Source organism: Vipera berus (assembly GCF_964194415.1).
Source record: "Vipera berus genome assembly, chromosome: 10".
NCBI lineage: Eukaryota > Metazoa > Chordata > Lepidosauria > Squamata > Viperidae > Vipera > Vipera berus.
In genome coordinates this window covers 20,514,348-20,535,979 of record NC_138213.1, presented here as the reverse complement: position 1 = coordinate 20,535,979, position 21,632 = coordinate 20,514,348, and the positions used below count along the sequence as shown (strand labels likewise).

At 42.8% G+C, this 21,632-nt stretch overlaps 1 protein-coding gene across 3 annotated transcripts in view; it reads right to left on the bottom strand.

Annotated features, from left to right (window-relative positions):
* Window positions 1-1,487: 1,487 nt before the first annotated feature.
* KCTD15 (potassium channel tetramerization domain containing 15) overlaps window positions 1,488-21,632 on the bottom strand; it is a 76,469-nt gene continuing 56,324 nt past the window's right edge. For all 3 annotated transcript variants that reach the window (XM_081335730.1, XM_081335731.1, XM_081335729.1), the window contains exons 4-5: window positions 17,149-17,454; window positions 1,488-3,087 (exon numbers count right to left, since the gene is read on the bottom strand). In XM_081335730.1, coding sequence (XP_081191856.1) covers window positions 2,932-3,087; window positions 17,149-17,454 — 462 coding nt within the window. In that variant the 3' untranslated portion in view covers window positions 1,488-2,931. The remainder of the gene's footprint in view (window positions 3,088-17,148; window positions 17,455-21,632) is intronic.

The window sequence follows — 21,632 nt, the reverse complement described above, 5'->3', positions numbered from 1 at the left end:
ATATTCTCCTGACTTTTTTTGCTTAACAGCTCTCACTTGATGAAAGTAGCATACTTAAAAAAAACTGTACTTTGAAAAAGAACTTTAGTGGAAAAATGGTGCTTTGTGACAGTTCTGTACTTGTTTACTTCTGAGGTAGCTAAGGGGTGTGTGTGTATGTGTAATGTTTTTCTTGGTGGCACCATCCTCTCCCAGATTTCCATCTCCAAGTTCCCTGTCTCCATTATAGCCGAAGAGATCATGAACTCCTGGCCTTTTTTAGTGACCATCAGCAGCATTTGCAGAAGGTAGCAAAACTGCAGGGACAGCATCTTGCAAAACGCAACATGTGACCGCCATCTTGTAAAATTTGACACTCTTCCCCCGCAATCACAACTAACTGTAGATTTGTCCTTAAATTGCTGGAGAACCTCGCTTTACTCTGGTGAAATTCCTTCCTATCCACAAATTTGGTGGGGAATTTTTATTTGTGGCAATTCAATTATTACTCTTGCTGATGAAAAGATGTAAAGACTGTTCTGCTCAGTTCACAAATGGGCAATTCCGTTCAGAGTAGCAGCTTGCCAGGATCCCAGATTTTATTAACAAAATTCTTCACAAGGGGCACCAAAATCTAAGGTTTCTGGTATTGTGCTGTTTCATGTGCCCCTGCCAATTTTGGTATACATTATTTTCTTTGAACTTCAAGCAATTAGAGCTATTAGCCCATTTTAGCCGGTTTACAAATTCAAGAAAACTTCCTTTTCTCCTAAATGTTTTGAATTGGCAGTTTGGTTTGCCCTCCAGGCTTAAACAAAGTATGGCCTGCTGCAGTGGAGGATCTTGGGAAGTGCAGTTTTTTTGGGGGGGGGAAGTAAGGAGGATTCTTGGCCAGATTAGCACCTTATCAGAACTATAATCCCCAGGATTCCACATTAAACTGATACAAAACTGATACACATTTTAGTATTACACTATTTACGACTGGACATTCCTCTCCAAGCCTAGATTTTTGAAGTTGTGCTCATGAGAAATGGGTTGTGAATAAGCAGTGCTTTTTTTGTAAAAGAAAAAGGTGCCGGAACTCACACACGTCATACAACCCGCCTTGCCTACCCTAGAAGTTTCCATCCAAAAAAGGTGCTGGAACTCCGTTCTGAGTGTTCTATGACAAAAAAAGCCCTGTTGAATAAGTAATAAAACAACTTTAGCTCAATCCATGAAATTTGCAGATACATTTTGTAGGTCAACTCAGTGACGTTCTCCAGGAAATTTTCTGTCAGTACAAAAACTTACACGAGAAAAACTAGCCATGATGTCTGGATTCTCAGTCAATACTCTGCTCAGGAAGCATCTGTGGTGGAAAGCTTCCCTTCCTTGTTTCTTAGATCTTTTGAGCAGAGCCTCATACTGGGACTACTCGCAAGACTCAAACACATTGCACAAATGCAAGGTGTACACAACATGCTATACCATGTTGAGGAATAGATATCTGTGATTCAGTGCATTCTAGGAACCCAAGTCTTTACCTTAGCAAGTTGGGTGAATCAAGCTATCCTTCCAAGTTCCAAAGGCCATCAGTGTTTGAGCATAGCATGGCATATAAATGCAGCCCAGTGTCTGCATGTTGACCCAGGCTTGGGTTCTTGAATTTTGTGAAAGCCAGTCAATCAGTGGGTGAAGTAAATAATGCTAGTGATTACACTGTGTTCATCATCTCTCTTCCTATGTGTTACATCCATTAGATTTTGGGAAGTGGCAGTCCCAACACATTTGAAGGTCCTTCGGTCAGGAAGGATGCACTAACCTATCCATCAAGATATACAACCTAGAGAATAATTCATACAACACCAAATTATGGCACAGCTTAATGGGCAGATTTTCCTGGATCATCTGAACTGTCATGACTGCTGAGATTGAAAGCCAAGTTTATTTTCTCAAAGAACGCTGATGCCAAAGGATTTGAGAATGGAAGCAAAGTATTTAAAGTAGTTGCTTAAAGAAGAAATCCATCACACTTTTGTGTCATTTAAAAAGATGGCACACAACATCCAATCAGTGTTGGCATCATCCATTTCCACGTGTCAAGGCAAAGTGAGACTGAATTCAAATGAAGAATGAAAGGTGACTGAGACACAATTTATCCAGTTCCATTTCTTAATGACAATAAAAAAAGTCAGCATAATTTAACTTGGGCTCACCTCAGCACTTATTTAAAGTTACACAATTTTGCAAAAGGACTTGATTCGAACCTCAATTTGTTAGAGTTTGCAGCTGTGTGAGATGTATATGTGTATGGAGGAAGGAGGACAGCAAATATGTGGGACTGGAGAGAATGAAATCAAGTTCAGCACCATAACAGCTTTGGTCCCTGTCTGAACTGGCTCTTCTAGGGGTCGGAAAAATAAGCCATAATACAAAGAATCCAGAAAAGGAGAAAAAGATCATGAATAACAAATGGCGATAGGGAATATGACTGACAGTCCAGAGATCATACAGGGTCCAGGGAAGACACTCAGTACCACCAGCTTCCTTCTGGCAGCTATCAAGATCTTGACACATTCGTAGGACAGAGGGGCTATCCTCCAGAAAGCGGGTGGGCTTATTCCTTCAATGAAATGTACTTTAATTACATAAGTTGGTCTTTCCCACCAAATTCACTCCAGTCAGTTCTTTACAGAAGCATCACTACTTTCCAGGTGCCAAGAGCACACAATCCCACCAAATGCCAGGCTTCCAAATGCACTGTGATGACTTGAGTAATAATACAAACAACTCTACGTTGCGTCATTGTCTGTTTCCATGTGAGAGTCATGGCTGGCCATGCAACAGGGTTGCTTCAGAAACAGGCTGGCTGCTTCTGCGTAATACTGGCGTGTGAGTCCTGAGTGTTCCCACTCGAGGGACTCTTGAACACATCTATTGTCTCAAAGGAGGGAGGGGAGCCAGTCTTTAATCCAGGGGTTCCTGCTTTATTCTGATTGTGGTATTGGGCTGCGGTCTCCTGTCTTCACGACACAGCACGTATTCACTGAACTGGGAGGAATCCACACCTCCACCGCAGGACGCTGCCACATTAAATCCCTTCTGGAACAACCGTTCAAGAACCTGGAGATTTTGGAAAATAAGACATGTATTAGAACAAGATTTCATACAAAATGTGCCCCTGAAAGATCCAAAGATGCTTTCCTGACTCCAATGGCCGCTATATCTTCTAATAAATACGCAGAAATAAAAAATTGCCACTTCCAAGATATCTGGAAGGCTTTCATAAATGGCCTGGCCCACATCCTTTAAGAAGCCACAAACGCCTTATCAACTAAGCAACTTGAAGTTCTGAAGGAACTTCATTTGTTTAGAATACGTGTTTGATGCGAAAAGAATCCTGGATTCAACTGCAAAACTTTTTGACTAAAAAGTTCATGCCTAGAATTTTAGGCCACAAATGATACACACTTGAGTTAATAATAGACCCTAATGGAATCATCTGCTTCATCTTGTAGGAAATTTTGTTACCAACCCTTTCCCAACAACATTTTAAAGTACTGGTTTCAACCAATAATGCTATAAGAGACTTAAGGCTTGAATTCTGTATCGACCAAAATGCCTTCACTTTCCAAGTTCACCTGGTCAGAACTTCTCCTTGGTTACTTTCTCGTTATGTAATGTGCAACCTCAGGACTTATTTTTGTTCTCCTTGGAAAGGAATCAAGTTCTTCCACTTCAGTGAGGCTTACTTTAATAATAATTATAACTTTTTTCTGGGTTATAACACTGCTTGGTATTTTATTAATCACCCTGAGAGGTAAGAATAGAAGCGAATTTAAACTGAAACAATATGAATTTAGTAAATGAGATTTTTTTTTGATAGGCTCTCCATGGCCACTAGTAAAGAGCTGACTATATTTAGCATGGTGTCAGAGGCAAAATTACTCTGGAGAACATCCGTGTTGTTACTGAGCGCCTCTCTTGCTGAAGGATGGGGAAGTTAGAGGGTGCTCTTTTCAATGAATCTCCGAACTTTTCCTCCATCATTGACTGTTGGTTGTGCTGTTTCTGTACGTGAGTTTAGCGTTCTTTCTTAAAAAATGTAATTTTTATTAAAGATTTTTAAACAAGTGAAAGATAAACATACAAAGATATAAAAAGTGAAATTGAGAAAGCTAGAAAGTATAGAAAATAAAAGATAATTTATAAAGAAAAAGAAATGCTGTAACTTCTATTTTTACAGCAGTTATAAGCTTAGTATTAATATTAGTATTATTCATCCCACTTTAAAATTGCATAGTTTACTTCCCATATCCTTCACTTTGCAAGCCCAAAAATAATTTTTGTCCATTCTGAGCAAAAAGTATTAAAAACAATTCCAGCATTTTTAAAGAATCCTATTGTCTCGGCCCTGATGAAACAGATCAATTTTATATTCTGTCTCTTATCCAGGATCTCTGCATTATTGATCCGTAGCTTGGCATTAGTCTTCTTCCTGACAAGGTGGCTAAATAATTTCTTGGTACATTTATTTTTGGTACTGATATTGTATACTTGTCCACTTCTGCAACCATGTCAGCTTGTTCCCATTCTATTTTTTTAAGGCTTCAGCAGCTCTCAACTTACAATCTTTGCCAGATTGTTCTCTAAGTACTCTCAACGCCAAGCAACATTCTTTCTCTTTTAAATCCAGTAATGCCACATTATTTAAATCTTTTTACATCTCTTGGCAGACTCTTCACATTTTTTAACGCATCTTTTCTTCATCTGTGCAGATCTTTCTTCCATTCTCCTATCAAATATAATCAAATCTATCTGATTACAGATACTGCCTACATTTTATGTTTAGTTTATTTAACCTCCCACCTACCCACTTATCTACAATGCAGATTCTTCTTTTTTTTGCATTCAAAATTTTTATTAGTTTATAAAAATGTAATATAAAATACAAAAATACAAAAGAAAATAAGGGGGAAATAAGGGAGTTTGGAAAAGTGTAGGGCAGAAGGGAGAAAGGAAGAAAAAGAATTGATTTCCGACTCCTTTCGGTGCATTATATATAATAAGGTAATAGCATAAAACCTCAACTTTTTACTTTTATAAAATAATATGAACTAACCATGTCTATAACAACAAACCTACTGTATTTAATCGGCAAAACCCAAAATCAAAGTTCCATTTTTTTCCACCTCAAGCACAAAGTCCAAGGTGATTTCCAAATAGAAACAAAATTATGTTTTTTTTAATCAAGCCAGTCAATTTAGCCATCTCTGTTAACTCCATCAACTTTTGCAGCTATTCGTCCACTGTGTCTTTCCATTTTTAAGCATAAAGTAATCTTGCTGCCGTCAACAAAAAAAAAAAGATTTTTTCCCACTAGACCCAAAAGAAAACTCTGGTTTTTATTTTTATATTCACTTTAAGAAGGTTCTTCAAAAAAAAAATATTTTATTTTTTCTTCCACATTTGCAAATTTCTCCTCCATTCTTCCTTCCAATGAGGCAAAATCTCTCTTGACTGATTTGGTCACATTTTCCCCTTAAGTCTTCGACTATACTTTGCAGTATTTCTGATATAATTTTTTTTGTCATTTGCTCCCTCAAACATCCTCTCCTCCCTTCTGCAAGTTTTGCTGCTTTTTTTTTTAAACAGTAGCCTTTCTTTAATTTATAATCCAATAAGGAAAAGTAAAAATAAAAAACTGGCTCTTCCCACCTTCTCTCTGGTTGCATTCCTGCAGCCAATTCTGGTCACCATATCACAAAAAAGATGTTGAGAGTTTGGAGAAAATTCAGAGAAGAGCAACTAAGATGATCCAAGGCCGGAGACTAAACCATATGAAGAACGGCTGCAGGACTTGGGTTTGGATAAAGAAAAGAAGAAATAGGTGAGACATGATAGCAGTATTCCAGTATTTGAGGAAATACTGGAATACAAAGAAGAGGAGGCCAAATTATTCTCCAAAGCACCAGAGGAACAAGAAACAATGGTTGGAAACTGACCAAAGACAGAAGCAACCTGGAATTAAGGAGAAACTTCATGACAGTGAGGAGAATTAACCAGTGGAACAGCTTGCCCCCAGAATCGTGGGAACTCCATCACTGCAGGTTTTTAAGAAAAGACACTAGACAGTCACTTGTCTGAGATAGTATAGGTTCTCCTGCTTGAGTGGGGGGCTGGACTAGAAGACCTTCAAGGTCCCTTCCAGCTCTATTCTATTCTAAATAGATGTAGTTGCATTGAGGACTACCCGCTGAGTGCCCATTGTTTACCTAGTTTATGTATAGTTTACTCAGATTTCAATATGGCATTTGACAAAGTACACCACAGCCTACTTCTTGGTAAAATAGAAAAATGTGGGAAAGACAGTAGCACCACCAGATGGATTTGCAACTGGCTCAGCAACTGCATTTAGTGGGTAGTCCTCAATGCAACTACATCTACAAGGAAAGGAAGCATGCAGTGGTGTCCACCAAGTCAATACTTTTGAAGACAGACTCAGGATTCAGAAGGACCTTGACAGAATTGAACATTAGGCCTGATCCAACAAAATACAATTCAGTGGTGACAAAGTAAGGTCCTATACGTATGCAACAAAAACCAGAAGGACAGATATAGGAGTTCCTGACTCAATTGTAGCAACCATGAGAGAGATCTAGGTGCCTTAGGAGACCACTATTTAAATATAAGCCAGCAGCGTGCTGTAGCTGTCAAAAAATTAATGCAGTCCTAAGTTGCATCAACAGTGCATTATACTGCACTGGTGAGACCCCCTTGAAGTACTGCATCCAGTTCTGAACACCATGATACAAAAAATAATGTTGACACCCTAGAAAGAGTACAGAGAAGAGCAACAAAGGTGATTAGGGGACTGGAGGCTAAACATATGAAGAACAGTTGCATGAATTGGGTATGTCTAATCTAATGAAAAGAAGGAATAGGGGTGACGTGATCACCAGATGGATTCGTAGTTGGCTGACCGGCCGTACTCAGCATGTGGTCCTCAATGAAACTGCATCTACACAGAGAGAAGTGTGTAGTGGGGTGCCCCAGGGCTCTGTTCTGGGCCCAGTGCTCTTCAACATCTTCATCAACAATTTGGACAAGGGGATAGTTGGGGAACTCATCAAATTTGCAGACGACACCAAGCTGGCAGGAATAGCCAACACTCCAGAAGATACAGGAGGATCTGGACAGACATTGGGCACTATGTAATAAAATGAAATTCAGTGGTGAAAAAAGTAAGGTTCTACATTTAGGCAAGAAAAACCAAATGTACAGGTATAGTATGGGTGGTACCTTGCTCAATAGCAGCAACTGTGAGAGGGATTTTGGAGTCCTAGTGGACAATCACTTAAATATGAGCCAGCCGTGTGCTGCAGCTGCCAAAAAAGCCAACACAGTGCTAGGCTGCATTAACAGAGGGATAGAATCAAGATCACGTGAAGTGTTAATACCACTTTACAAGGCCTTGGTAAGGCCACACTTGGAATACGGCATCCAGTTTTGGTCACCATGATGTAAAAAAGATGTTGAGACTCTAGAAAGAGTGCAGAGAAGAGCAACAAAGATGATCAGAGGACTGGAGGCTAAAACATATAGGGTACAGTTGCTGGAATTGGGTATATCTTGTTTAATGAAGAGGAGAGGGGACATGATAGCAGTGTTCCAATATCTCAGGGGCTGCCCCAAAGAAGAGAGAGTCAAGCTATTTTCCAAAGCACCAGAAGGCAGGACAAGAAGCAATGAATGGAAACTAACCAAGAACAGATCCAACCTAAAAAAAATAGAAAGAGATTTCCTGACAGAATCAGGAATCTGCTTGCCTTCAAAATTTGCAAGTGCTGCATTACTGGAGGTTTTCAAGAAGAGACTGGAGGATCTCCTGCCACAGGCAGGTGGTTGGACTAGAAGACCTCCAAGGTCCCTTCCAACCCTTATGTTTTATATCTGCAGCAAAAATTGCTTGAGAAGGCAAAGGCTCCTTTAAGAAGACATAGCAGCAAACGAAAAATAACCTAAAGGTTACTTTATATACAGTTGGAATATTTTTGTTAACGCAATTGGCCATTCATCTTACAGTATTTCCCTGTTTTTTCAGACTCCAGCCCAGAACAACATTGTAGAGACTGAATCTGAGTTTATCAAATGTGATTTGGTTGGAAAAGGATGTCAATGCAGGCCTTCTGACTTGAGCCTACCAGCGGACTTTTTCAACGTTACTTTAGTTTTCTGGACTTGTTTAGGGTATAAATTACTCTGCAAAATACTTGGTTTTAAAGATGTTAAAAGGGCCCAGAAGAGGAGCTAGGAGCTACATGATACATCTTGGTCTTTCAGGATCTCTTAGTATATTATGCAGTGATAATTCTATAAGTTATTCCTAAATGACTACAGTGTGATTAAAGTCTTGCTTACAGCAAACCTGCACAGCAAAGCCAAATATTAATCAAACCAACAAGTGCTCTGGAGGGCAGTTCAGTACATTATGGAGGAACATACTGGCTGGTAGTGATATTGATGCAACCTCTTAAGGAACAGCAACACTTGGGCTTCAGTCATAACAAAATGAGGCTATGACTCATCATGAATATGCAATGTTGGAAGTGGGGAAACAGTGCAGTCTTCTGCAAACATTTACAGGTGCAATTTGTCTTTTAGAGGTTTTTCTTGTAAGTGTTTTCTGGGGGGGCGGGGCGCAAAGCAGATCTGCAATTAATATGCATGGGTTTGTCTTTCTTATGGTGCTGTCATTTTCACCAGGTCCCAGCACAGCGACATCCTCAATTTTATGTCGGTACCTGGCAATAGTGGGATTCAAATAGGTGAACAACCGGTTCTCTGTGTGTGGATGCTGCTTCCGGAAGTCCATTCTGGGCCTGGGCAACAAAAAATTAGCTACTGGTTCTGCCGAAGTGGTTTGAACCGGCTGAATCCCACCAGTGGTACCCGGTCTATTGCCTCCAAATTTTCAAACAGATCCAAGGGTCCCTCTCAACCCAGTTGCCTACTTCTCCCGCAGCTCCAATCTGTGCAGAAGGGACCTCTCCTGCCCGGGATGAAAGCTGTGCCAGGCAGCAGGGGGCAAGGGGCAAGCTTGAGTCAGTTTGGCCTTGTGGTTATGGCACCCGCATCTCTCCTATACAAGTTTCATGAGCTGACAGCCTGACATTAGCAACGGAAGGGGAGGTTGGACTGTAAGCAAGATGGGGGAGGTGGTGGAAGCCCAGCTTAGCCTTGTGAGAAGCTCCAGCCATACAAGGTCAACTAATGATATGCAGAGCTGGAAACCAAGCGCCTGCTCCCTAAACAATATACAGGCACCTGGTTGGACATCTGCAGATAAGAGGGGGATGGCCGGGGGGAAGAAGGAAGTGTTGTTGGCACGGGAAAAACTCAGATTCAGCTTACTCTACTTCTGTAACCATTTAAGCTTCAGTAAAGTATGCTCTTGGCAGAAACAAATGGCCAGGAGTCTTTCTTTGCTAGATGACTGAGTGGGACGGCTGACAACTGGGCTAGAAAGCAAAAGTGTGAGTTCTAGTCCTGCCTTAGGCAGGAAAGCCAGCTGGATGACTTTGGGCCAGTCCAGGAGTAGGCCACCTTGGCTCTTTTATGACTCGTGGACTTCAACTCCCAGAATTCATGAGCCAGCATGGCTCAGTATGGAAACCTCTCCCTTTCCCCTCAGCATGGCTGGCTCAGGGATTCTGGGAGTTGAAGTCCACAAGTCATAAAGCCACCTAGGCCAGGAGTAGGCCACCTTGGCTCTTTTATGACTCGTGGACTTCAACTCCCAGAATTCATGAGCCAGCATGGTTCAGTATGGAAACCTCTCCCTTTTCCCTCAGTGTGGCTGGCTCAGGAATTCTGGGAGTTGAAGTCCACGAGTCATAAAAGAGCCAAGGTGGCCTACCCCTGAGCCAGTCACACACTCTCTCTCTCATCCCAACTCACCTCACAGGGTTGAGGGCTGTTATGGGGAAAATAAGAGGAGGAAGGTGTGCTGAGTATGTTCCCCGCCTCAACTCATTTGTAAAATAATAGAGGCGGGATATAAATAAACATAAAATCTCTAGTCATTCCAGAGTCACTGCACAAGGCTGCTGAACTGTGGGGTCTGCTGTAAAGACCAGTTTCGAGAGCGGGTGCGCCAACAGTGTGGAAAGGCTGACCCTGGGCTTCTTCACTCCCTCCCTCAGGGCCACTTACTTGATGAGAGGCATTTCTTTGTGAGTTGGAGTCAATGAGCCGGGACAAACAGGAGTAGATGCCTTTTGCACAGCTCCAACATCCCCAATTTGCCTAACGCTGCTTGCTTACAACTCCTCTCAGTCTCATTTATGGAATGTTTATGGGATGCACACTGTCAGGTCTGCCATCTTCGGCTTCTTCGCTTCACTGGCATCCTGCCATAAACTGCAAGGGATGGGGAGGAATTGGGGGCAGTAACACGTGGGTCTGGGAGTGAGGAGAAAAAATGGTGGGAAAGGTGACACGTGGACGAGAACCAGAGGTGCCAAACCGGAATAAAACAGCCTCCAAGGACACCTGGCCAGGGAATCGAATGCGAAACTGCAATGAGAGGTGCCAAACATCCGAGCCGTTTCCAAAACTCCCAAAGGCCTCCTACTGGACACCGATGGACCAATAGGTCAAGGGGGGAGGGCCAGAGAAAGTGGGGGAAAGTGTAACCTTTGCACGGGGATATTCAGATCTAGCTTTGCTTTCACTGCAACCACTTAATTTTAGTAAAAGAACTATCACTTCAATCAAATGGAATCGAGGGTCTTTCTTTCCTAAATATCTCAAGTTGGGGCCGGTCTGACGTATATTTCCTGGTTGAGGAAAGCTATACTAACTCATCTGACTATTCAAGAGAGCAAATCAAGAGGAAGAGCTGGTCCCAACAAAAATATCTTCCCATACTGGCAAAAAGTGTGGTGCTTGGCAGTCACTGTGAGACTTTATAACAATATTATCCTATGTCTAAAAACAAGATAACCAATCCAGAATGGCAAGGCAGTGCCACTGAAGAGATGAAACGCAACTGAAGCAAGGGAAGAAGGCCATCGTCCTGTTAATTCACCCTTGCGCGATGCACATAAAGAACGACTTGTAAGACCATCAGGGGCCGCTGTGAATGGTTGCATGAGGGAAGCCAAGAATTCAGGAGAGGCTTTTTCTACTCATACCAGATTGGGCTCTTAATGCCCTTTATTCATTTCAACACTGGCAGCAGTTATTTGATAAGCAATAGGTGCCCACATGCATTTCCAATGGAAATCAACTTTGTGGCCCACCACGAGGAGCGTAGACCCATTTTAGAGTAATTCAATCATATCAATTACCCTGAGAAGACTTCAGAATCTGGGAATTCAACATCTTTAGTTCTGGATGGGGTTGCACAGCCTCTGAGAGACCCTGTGAGCAACTTAAGAGTCCCTCCTGGACTCTCGATCCGTACTCAAAAGAGCCGGTAGCCGTCTGGGCTAGAAGAGCCTTTGTGCAACTTCCCGTTGTGTACCAGTTGCGCCCTTTCCTGGATCGGAAATAAATAAAGCTAAATAAAGCTTTTGACTAAATAGAACAACATTTAAAGTGTGATACCAAACTTTAAAATGCTGACTCAATGGTTCCTGAAACTGATTATTTTTTTGATCAAGATAAATCTTTAAAATATTGTTCAAACTCAGAATTGTTATTTGGCAGCACCATTATTGTTTAGGAAGCAAAAACTACTTTTAAATCCACAGAAGCCAGGAAGCCCTCCAGCTAAGTTGGCTTTCTGGGCAACTGGATTATCATATACATGAAGCCTTTTGCTGCTCTTGTTTCGGAGCTGAGCAATTGTGGTTTCCCTCCCCTCTTTTGTTAACATTAAAGCTGGTAGTGGCTAGAGTTAATTTTGCATACTGTACAATTTATCACTGAAGTTTATTGCCACAGCAGCTCCGGCAATGAGGCTTAAGCCCTATGCCAATGAATCCGGTGAATCTTTGCAGTAATAAAAGTGCAAAGAGTTATTAGCCCATTAACTGGTATTTTAGATTTGAAGTAAACTGAATAGGCAATCACGACTTTACCAGGTATGAAAATATATATATTTTACTATGATGCAGGTTGAATTCTTGAAATATATTTTCAGCTGGATTATCTTTTGTTATTATTACTACAATATATCTCAATCCCTTAAATTATAAATAAATTTCTTCACATTGTATGTTGTCTTAAAGATCTTGTCAAGGGTTAGGTTTAATTTGGTTTTAGAACCATTGGTGTTTTACTAATAAATCAAATGGTATTTTATGTGTAAAGGTGTCTAGAGTTGAACATAAATTTCTGCATGCAGACTTTAAAGTCTCCTTAATAATTAAGATTCTTTACTTCAATTTGTAGATATTGTACAACAGCTTAATAAATTATCAGAGTTCTGAATTAACTGAAATAAACCCTTTATACAGTAGATCTAATGTATCTCTAAAGGTAAAGGTAAAGGTTCCCCCGCACATGTGTGCTAGTCGTTTCCGACTCTAGGGGCCGGTGCTCATCTCCGTTTCATAGCCGAAGAGCCAGCGCTTGTCCAAGGACATCTCCGTGGTCATGTGGCCGGCATGACTAGACGCCAAAGGCGCACGGAACGCTGTTACCTTCCCACCGTAGTGGTCCCTATTTTTCTACTTGCATTTTTACATGCTTTCGAACTGCTAGGTGGGCAGAAGCTGGGACGAGTAACAGGCGCTCACTCTGCTACGCGGCACTCGGGATTCGACCCGCCAAACTGCCGACCTTCCGATCGACAAGCTCAGCGTCCTAACCCACTGAGCCACCGCGTCCCTTTAACGTATCTCTAGACATTTATAAAAATGGAATGTTCTTACCATATGAATTGTGTAAAATATCCTAGAATAATTATTCCCATGAAGATATATTTGTGCAGAGGCGCAATTCTTTTAATTGAAATTTAGTACATTCCAGCATTAAAAGGGACGTGCTGGCTCAGTGGGTTAGGACGCTGGGCTTGTCGATCAGGTCAGCAGTTTGGCGGGTCGAATCCAGAGTGCTGCGTAACAGAGTGAGCGCCTGTTACTTGTCCTAGTTTCGAACCTAGCAGTTCGAAAGCACGTAAAAAATGCAAGTAGAAAAATAGGGACCACTACAGTGGGAAGGTAACAGCGTTCCGTGCGCCTTTGGCGTCTAGTCATGCCGGCCACATGACCACAGAGACGTCCTCGGACAAGCGCTGGCTCTTCGGCTTTGAAATGGAGATGAGCACCGGCCTCTAGAGTTGGAAACGACTAGCACGCATGTGCGGGGGAACCTTTACCTTTACCTTACATTCCAGCATTACAGGCTGCAATGTACGTTGGGAAAATTTGGGGACCAAAATTCAATCCCTGTTCATATGAAAAAATTACTTTGAAATAATTTTAATTTTAAAATTTAGGGCAAATATGTATCTATTTATGTACACACACAATAATTAATATGCTTCAGACCAGTTTATGAATCATTTCTTCAAAAAACATAATTAGTGCAAGAAAAATTTAGATGCCCTAAAACTGCTGAATTCAACTAAAACATTCTCAATTTAAATCTAACACATTAGCAACTTCTGAAATCTCTTAATTTATTGTCGTACTGAAAAGCACTGTGAAAGGTTCTAATTCTGCAGCAGCAGTGAACAGATATCCAATAATAATTTAAAAGAATCTGAAATGAAGAATTTAGCAAATCAATGCTTTGGCATTTTAAAGATTGCTAAATATATTTCTTATTATATCCAGATAAAATTAACTCATCAGTTGCTTATTTTTCATCTTTATTGGACATCTTGGCAAATGCTCAAGAAGGTTTGAATGTCAACCTTTTCACGTTGAAGTTGTAATATATTTAGGTGCACGTCTGATTTGGGGTTTCTCTTTGGTTGCTCCACTGTCAATACAACACAGCTTAACAAGGAGTCTGGCTCAGATCTTTGCAGTTACTATACTATCCAGGCCTCCATCAGTGTGGACCCAACTGGAAAAAAAGGGAAGCATTTATTTTCCTTGCTGAACCTGGCTTGGGATTTTCACATGGGAAAACACTCCTCAGCTTCATTACTGCCAATGAAAGCCCTTTCCCAAGATCTAATAGCATAATTTCAAGGATGGCAGGTTGTACTCTGTTACTCCCAACACGCAGCCCCTCCCCCTCTCCCGGTTGGCCACTGACATTTTCTGGCAAAATGGCTCATTTGTGGAGTCCTATTTTTTTGCATTATTTTTTTCAAAAATAAGGTTAGAAAAGAAGGTGGGAGATTCCTGGAAGCCAACTGCTCCCAAGACTACTTTAAAAAATACCCCCAAATTATATGATTCAGACTGGGCAGCAAAATGGTTGAATTACAGCAATGGGATTCTGGGTGAAGGAGTGGGTAGATTAAAGGTGATTAAAGGTGAAATTGGGAATAATTAAGATTAATTAAAAGTAATTTAGCTGCTTCCACAGTTTTAAAATCTATGTCTTTGCATTGCTGCTACTGCCCACAGTTCTGCTGTACTTAATTCAACTGTTCCTGATGGGGAAATCATGGCTATTATAATACAAAAATTATGCTTTTAACTCACTTCCTTTTCAGTTGTTTTAAAGTAGCCTGTTTTGGCAATTTTTCTGTATTTGGGGAGTTGGAAGTAGTCATCATGGGGTCACCATACTACTTGATCTCATGGCCCTAAAGTAAAAAAATGGATTTGTTTTATCTTTTGGGGATTCTCTAACTCCTGGTTTGTCTTCAGTATGATAAGCTCCAGTTGGTTAGTGGTTAAGGCATCAGGCTAGAAATTTTAGAATTTGCTGAATTTTGGAAGCACAATCTTTAGATTTATGGATGAACACAGATTTATGTTCAGCTGCTCAACCAATAGTTTTCCCTCACTGAATGCACAATTCTAGAGGTGAAAATAAATCAAAACTTAAATTTGTTCTCTCACTCTGGAAAGGAGGGTTTTCTGCACTGGGATCTTGGGTTGGCTTCTTAAGCCATTTCCCAACGAACAACGGATAGATTTGGTTTGCTAGAAATCCTAACACAGAGTCAAACAGCTCAAAAGCAGCAACTGTGAGAGGGACCTTGGAGTCCTAGTGGACGATCACTTGGCCACAAGCCAGCCGTGTGCAGCCGCCGCCAAAAAAGCTAATACAATCCTGGTTTGTATAAACAGAGGCATAGAATCAAGATCACGTGGAGTATTAGTACTGCTTTATAAAGCCCTAGTAAGACCACACATGGAATACTGCAGCCAATTTTGGTCACCGTATCACAAAAAAGATGTTGAAACTTTGGAAGAAGTTACAAAGAAAAGCAACTAAGATGATCAAAGGTCTGGAGACTAAAACATATGAAGAAGGGCTGCAGGACTTGGGTTTGGCTAGTCTAAAGAAAAGAAATAGGGGTGACATGATAGTAGTATTCCAGTATTTGAGGAGCTGTTCACCAGAGCACCAGAGGGCAGGACAAGAAACAATGGTTGGAAACTGACCAAAGCAAGAAGCAAACTGGAATTAAGGAGCAACTTCCTGACAATGAGGACAATCAACCAGTGGAACAGCTTGCCACCAGAAATCGTGGGCCCTCCATCACTGGAGGTTTTTAAGAAGAGGCTAGACAGTCACTTGTCTGAAATAGTATAGGTTCTCCTGCTTGAGCAAGGGGCTGGACTAGAAGACCTCAAAGGTCCCTTCCAGCTCTATTCTATTCTAAAGTATTCTTCTATTTCTAAAATTTTAATGTCGCCGCTGTGTTATAATTTTAATCCATTTTGTCATTTTGTACTCTGTTGTCATTTTATAACTTTTATTCCTACATCTATTCCACCCTGCAATCATGACAGTGACGTCAAACATGAAATACATTTTATTAATAAAGAAATTGATTTAAAAACAGCGGGGAGAAATTCCGCTGGGATTTCAAGGACTAAAATGGGTAGGGATTCATCTCCCACTTCATCCTCAGCCAGCAGCGTCATCCAGAGGTGACTTCTGAGGCTGCTCCATCTCTTCTTCAGGACTGGGCACTCAAGATAACAACAATGACCGCAGTCTTGGGGGCTCCCTTGGCTGCCCCCAGCCCAAAGCTCTGGCCAGAAACAAACTCCCCCCCCTGCTCGGCACCTAAGGAAGACCTCACCCATGAAGACCCTTGTCCTTTGTTGCGAAGTCGTGTCCGACCCATCGTGACCCCACGGACAACGTTCCTCCAGGCCTTCCTGTCCTCTACCATCTTCTGGAGTCCCTTTAAGCTCACGCCTCCTGCTTCAGCGACTCCGTCCAGCCACCTCCTTCTCTGTCGTCCTTTGGGCTTCCCTAATTAGTGGGGCACCATCAAAGCCTGCTGAGCGGTCCCCGCTCCTGGGGGCGACTAGCTTTGATGGGAGAACTCTTCCAGAGGAGAGGTCAAAGGCCACACGGACCCTCACTTGCTTTCTCCAGCACCTGCTGATCAGCCTGCCTCCTACCTTTGTGTATCAAGACCTAATTTTAAAACTTTCTAAAAAAAAGGGTAGAAAGGGAAAAAAAAACTCTCAATCAATTCCCTACAAAAACCTCTGAGTATAAAGTGGAACACATTTTATTTTAAATACTCCGGGCAATTTTTACAATACATCTTTTTGGGGGAAAAAGTGCAGAGATCATATTTTAAAGTCCATCCTGCAGGCTCTATCATTTAATTATGAGCGGGACATAAATTATGCATTTATACATTGTTGCATTTTCTACAAAGTGGCATGCAAAACATTTCTCTCCCCCTTTTCTTTCTTTTTCTCCTTCTGTACGTACCGTAGTTTGATGGGGTTTTTTCCCCCCCTCCTAGGGGCATTGTCGAAGGAAGAAAGGACTGCAGGGTATGCGATGATGAAAAAAAATTAGCATTTGTCAGGCTAACACCATTATGAGATCAGCGTGGTGCTAACATATACAAAATCTAAATCTATTTTTTTCTGCTGCTTGAACTTGGGAGGGGCAAGAAGAAAAAGAGAAAGGAAAGGGAGGGGAGGGGGGGGAATACCCTGAGCAGTCCACGGGCTCACCATAAACCAAATTTCCGCGCAGGCTGGGCACTAGATGGAGGGGCACGAAAGCAGAGAGGATTCTTCTGCCAACCGAAGGTGAAAGAGCAGAAGAGAAAAGCAGAATTACCTGCACCGAGTTCAGCCGGCAGTAGCCGTTCAAGGGGAAGCGGATGACGTGGGTGGGGTCCTGGTTCCAGCCAGCGTTCACCGAGTTGCACATCACATCCCCCGTCTCTGGGAAGATCTCCTCAATCAGCGCCTTCTCCCCACTCAGTGCGATCCGCTCACCGAGATCTGGAGTCACCCTCACCACTAAGCAGTCGCAGGGCTGGAAATGTTTCTGCTGCTCTTTCTCCTGTTTCCATCGCTCCAGTTCTTTGATCATCGGCTGCAGCTGGTAATACTTGGCTTCTTCATACAAGAGACTGAAGTCCTTTTGAAGGGAGGGAGAGGAAGAGACTAGAAAAATCGATGTATCGTGCCCACCCCTGCAAACAGAGACTTTTGTTTTTCAAAGGTTAATATTCCACTGAGGCCAAAAAGTCCATTTCCTTTTGCTTAGGCAGCAGGTAGGAGTCAAAAAGTCAAGATGGCAGCCACAATGTGACCAAAGTCCTGTCCTGAAAGGCGCTTAGCCACTCCTGCCAGCCGTCTTGGCTTCTGTGATCCCTGGGTGGAGGCTCACTCTGACCTGGCCAAGGTGCTGGGATTGCAGCGCGTTTGCCTGCCTGCCTTTTGTTCCACTTGTGCAGGGGTAGGCCACCTTGGCTCTTTTATGACTCGTGGACTTCAGCTCCCAGAAATCCTGAGCCAGCCATGCTGAGGGGAAAGGGAGAGGTTTCCAAGCTGAGCCCTGCTGGCTCAGGAATTCTGGGAGTTGAAGTCCAAGAGCCAAGGTTGCCTACCCCTCGCCTAGGCCTAGGCCACTTTATGACTCATGGACTTCAACTCCCAGAATTCCTGAGCCAGCCACGCTGAGGGGAAAGGGAGAGGTTTCCAAACTGAGCCAGGCTGGCTCAGGAATTCTGGGAGTTGAAGTCCACGAGTCATAAAAGAGCCAAGGTTGCCTACCCCTGCACTTGTGCATATAAGAACCAGACTGAAGTAAACTGAAGCCACGTGGCTCAAGAATAGGAACAGAATCTTTTTCCAGAATGGTCTCATAGGACAGGGGTCCCCAACTTTTCCACCCTGGTGGCCTGACCTAGTGGGGGTGGGGGTGGTGAGTGGCAGGTGCACAAGCATGCCCAGCTGCTTTTGTCTGAGCAGCGGGTGTGGGCGGCCTCCACTTGCATGAATGCAGCTTTGTGCGCGAGCAGAGGGTGCTCGCATTCGTGTGCAAAGCTAGAGTCACGCGAGTGGGGGGCAGTTGAGTGGAATGCTTGTGCTCTTGTGCAAAGCCGCACAAAGCTCCATTTGCATGAATAGAGCTTCAAATGCGAGCATGAGCGCCTTTCGCTCAAGAGCTTCACACGCACACGCACTTGCCCATCACGCGCACGGCCCAGTTTCAGTAGTGGGCCACGGCTTAAGAGTTGGGGACCCGTCTTAGGGTACTTGTCCTAATTGTCCGCTATTATTTCACTTTGAGAGCAGGCAACTAAATTTCATTGTTGATGCGTGCCGTTGTGCCCACAGTAAAAAAATGACAATAAAGATCTTATAACAATTGTACCTCATTCTCTAAAAATGTAACTGTCATGGTTCTGACTGACAGAGACGAGCCTTGCAAGTTCCTCAAAGAACCTGTTAATTGATACAAAGTATCGGCATGTCAAAAGGGAAACTGAGTCTGAATAGACACGTAACAATCCCCAATACAAAGTTAAGAAATCCTACCCCTAAAGCTATGCGAGCTACTACGTTCCCCAATACATCTCCTTGGCGGGCTTTTCACGAAACACCCAGCCTGCAGTCCCAGGAGCAGCCGATGACCTTGGTTCCCATGGGAGAAAATCTTTTTAGTCTAGCGAATCACCTGGTAAAACCCCCTCCCTCCGTGCTAAGTGAGTAGGGAAAATGGCTGCAGCCACGCGCATTTTCAAAGTTGACAGTAACCAGGAAAGAACTCCCTAGGCTAAAGGGCAGTCTAATTCATGGTCATGCATACTTACCTAAACATCTTCCACCAGTGTAAGCCAGTGAATCCATTTTGTCACTGATGGATATTCCTTGCAATCAAATAGGAAATTTTATTGCATACTTAATCTAAATCTGAAACCCTATTGGACTGAACTCAGTGCGACTTATTTTGGAATAAATTCTGCATACAAAGGATGGGGCTGCACATAAATAGAGCTGTACATAAATGACCAAGCCTTTCTCCTTTTACAAAGCAAACTCAAGTTTAACCAAGCAGGCACAGACATTTTCCTGAATGCACTGACCATCCCTCAGGTTGGTGATGGTTTTCTCATCCTTCTTTGATGAAAACCCTCTTCCTCGAAGCAACTCTGTGGTACCCCGCCTCTCTTGAGATCATTTTTCAGAGTATGTGCCATGTTTACATATAGCAAATAAAAGAACGCAAAAAACGAAGGCATCCTGTTTGTAGACTTACACTCAACAGAGATTTAAGAGTTCAATTCAAACACTTTCTGCAAGCATCTGAGGGCCAGTGGAAATGCAGCATAAAGCCTAACTTAAGGTGGGCAGATGAGGGAGCCTGTTGCCCTGATTAGGCTGTAGCAGAACAGCTTTCCCACAAGAGAACTGTTTGGATCCAATTGATCCTAACATCTCTGGCAAGAAAAGCACATCTCTATCCAGCAAGGAAAATCTCCTTCAGTGGTTTCTTCCCTGGGCCCCAGTGACCCACATGGGTGTCTTGGAGAATCAAGGTTAATCCAGAAGACTTACTTCAGTTTAGGCCACAAATATCTGAAGGCAGGAGATTGCTTTGTCTAACTCCCCTGCTTAGAAGCATCTTTAAAAAGTCCTCAAGAAGGAAGAGATAAAGATGTTGCGCCTACATAACACTAAATGTTCAGAGCAAAACATCAGAAATCTGCAGACCAAGACTTGGCTGGTTACCTCAAAGCCAAGGTCTAAATTTGATTTCTGCAACTAGACACTCTCCAGGCACTTCCCTAAATTCTGCTGAAGATGTTACCTCACCTGGTAACGAAACGTTTGGAAACCAACCCACAAGCTCAGAGAATGAACTTCCACTCTCCTCCTCCACCTTGGCTACAGATATTCGCCACTATCGCACACTCGCCAGAGGTATGTGGGATTTGTTTCCTGGAATTAGAATAGAATAGAATAGAGCTGGAAGGGACCTTGGAGGTCTTCTAGTCCAGCCCCCTGCTCAAGCAGGAGAACCTATACCAGGGGTCAGCAACCTGAAACAGTGAAAGAGCCACTCAGAACCGGTTCCCTCACAAAAGGGAAAACTGGGAGCCGCAAAAAATGTGTGCGCATGTGCGTACACGCGCGCATGTGCAGAACAGGGTTTGACTGAAGAGTGGAGCCAAGGTGAGATATGCACCTACCCTGCATATTTGAATTGATTGGTTGAACTTTTTTAGTCCCACTTTTTTTTTCTGGACTGCACATGGCAGAGGACCGGGAGCCGCAGGAGACGGCTGAAAGAGCCGCATGCGGCTCCGGAGCCGCGGGTTGCAGACCTAGGACCTATACCATCTCAGCCAGGTGAATGTCCAGTCTCTTCTTAAAAATTTCCAGTGATGGAGCGCCCACAATTTCTGGAAGCAAGCTGTTCCACTGGTTGATTGTCCTCACTGTCAGGGAGTTTCTCCTTAATTCCAGGTTGCTTCTTTCCTTGACCAGTTTCCAACCATTGTTTCTCATCCTGCCCTCTGGTGCTTTGGTGAACAACCTGACCCCCTCTGCCTTGTGGCAGCCCCTCAGATACTGAAATACTGCTATCATGTCTCCCCTATTTCTTCTTTTTTTAGACTAGCCAAAGGTCCCTCTCACAGTTACTGTTTTTAAGCCAGGTCTCGCCCAATCTGTACTTTTTCCTTTCGTTTCTCCTGCCTACGTGTAAGACTTTGCTTTTCTCCACATTGAAACTCATTTTGTTGGCTAGGGCCCATTGTTCAAATTTGTCAAGATATTTTTGAATCCTGAGTTTGTCTTCTGGGGTGTTGGCTACTCCTGAAAGTTTGGTGTCATCTGCGAATTTGATGAGTTCCCCTTCAAATCCCTCGTCTAAGTCATTTATGAAGATGTTGAAGAGTACTGGGCCTAAGATGGAGCCTTGTGCTACCCCACTGCTTACTTCTCTCCATGTGGATGTGGTGCCATTAAGGACTACTTGCCGAGTATGGTTTGTCAGCCAGCTACAGATCCGTCTGGTGGTGATGTTGTCTATTCCACCTTTTTCTAGCTTACCAAGGAGTAGGTTGTGGTCTACTTTGTCAAATACCTTACTAAAATCCAAGTATACCACGTCCACTGCATTTCGCTGGTCTACTAAGTTTGGTCACTTTATTGAAGAATGAGATAAGATTGGTTTCCATGGTCTGTTTTTAACAAACCCGTGCTGGCTGCTAGTTATGAATTTGTTTGCTTCTAGTTGTTCGCAGATGTTTTTTGATTATCTTTTCTAGGATCTTCCCAGCTACTGATGTTAAACTGATTGGT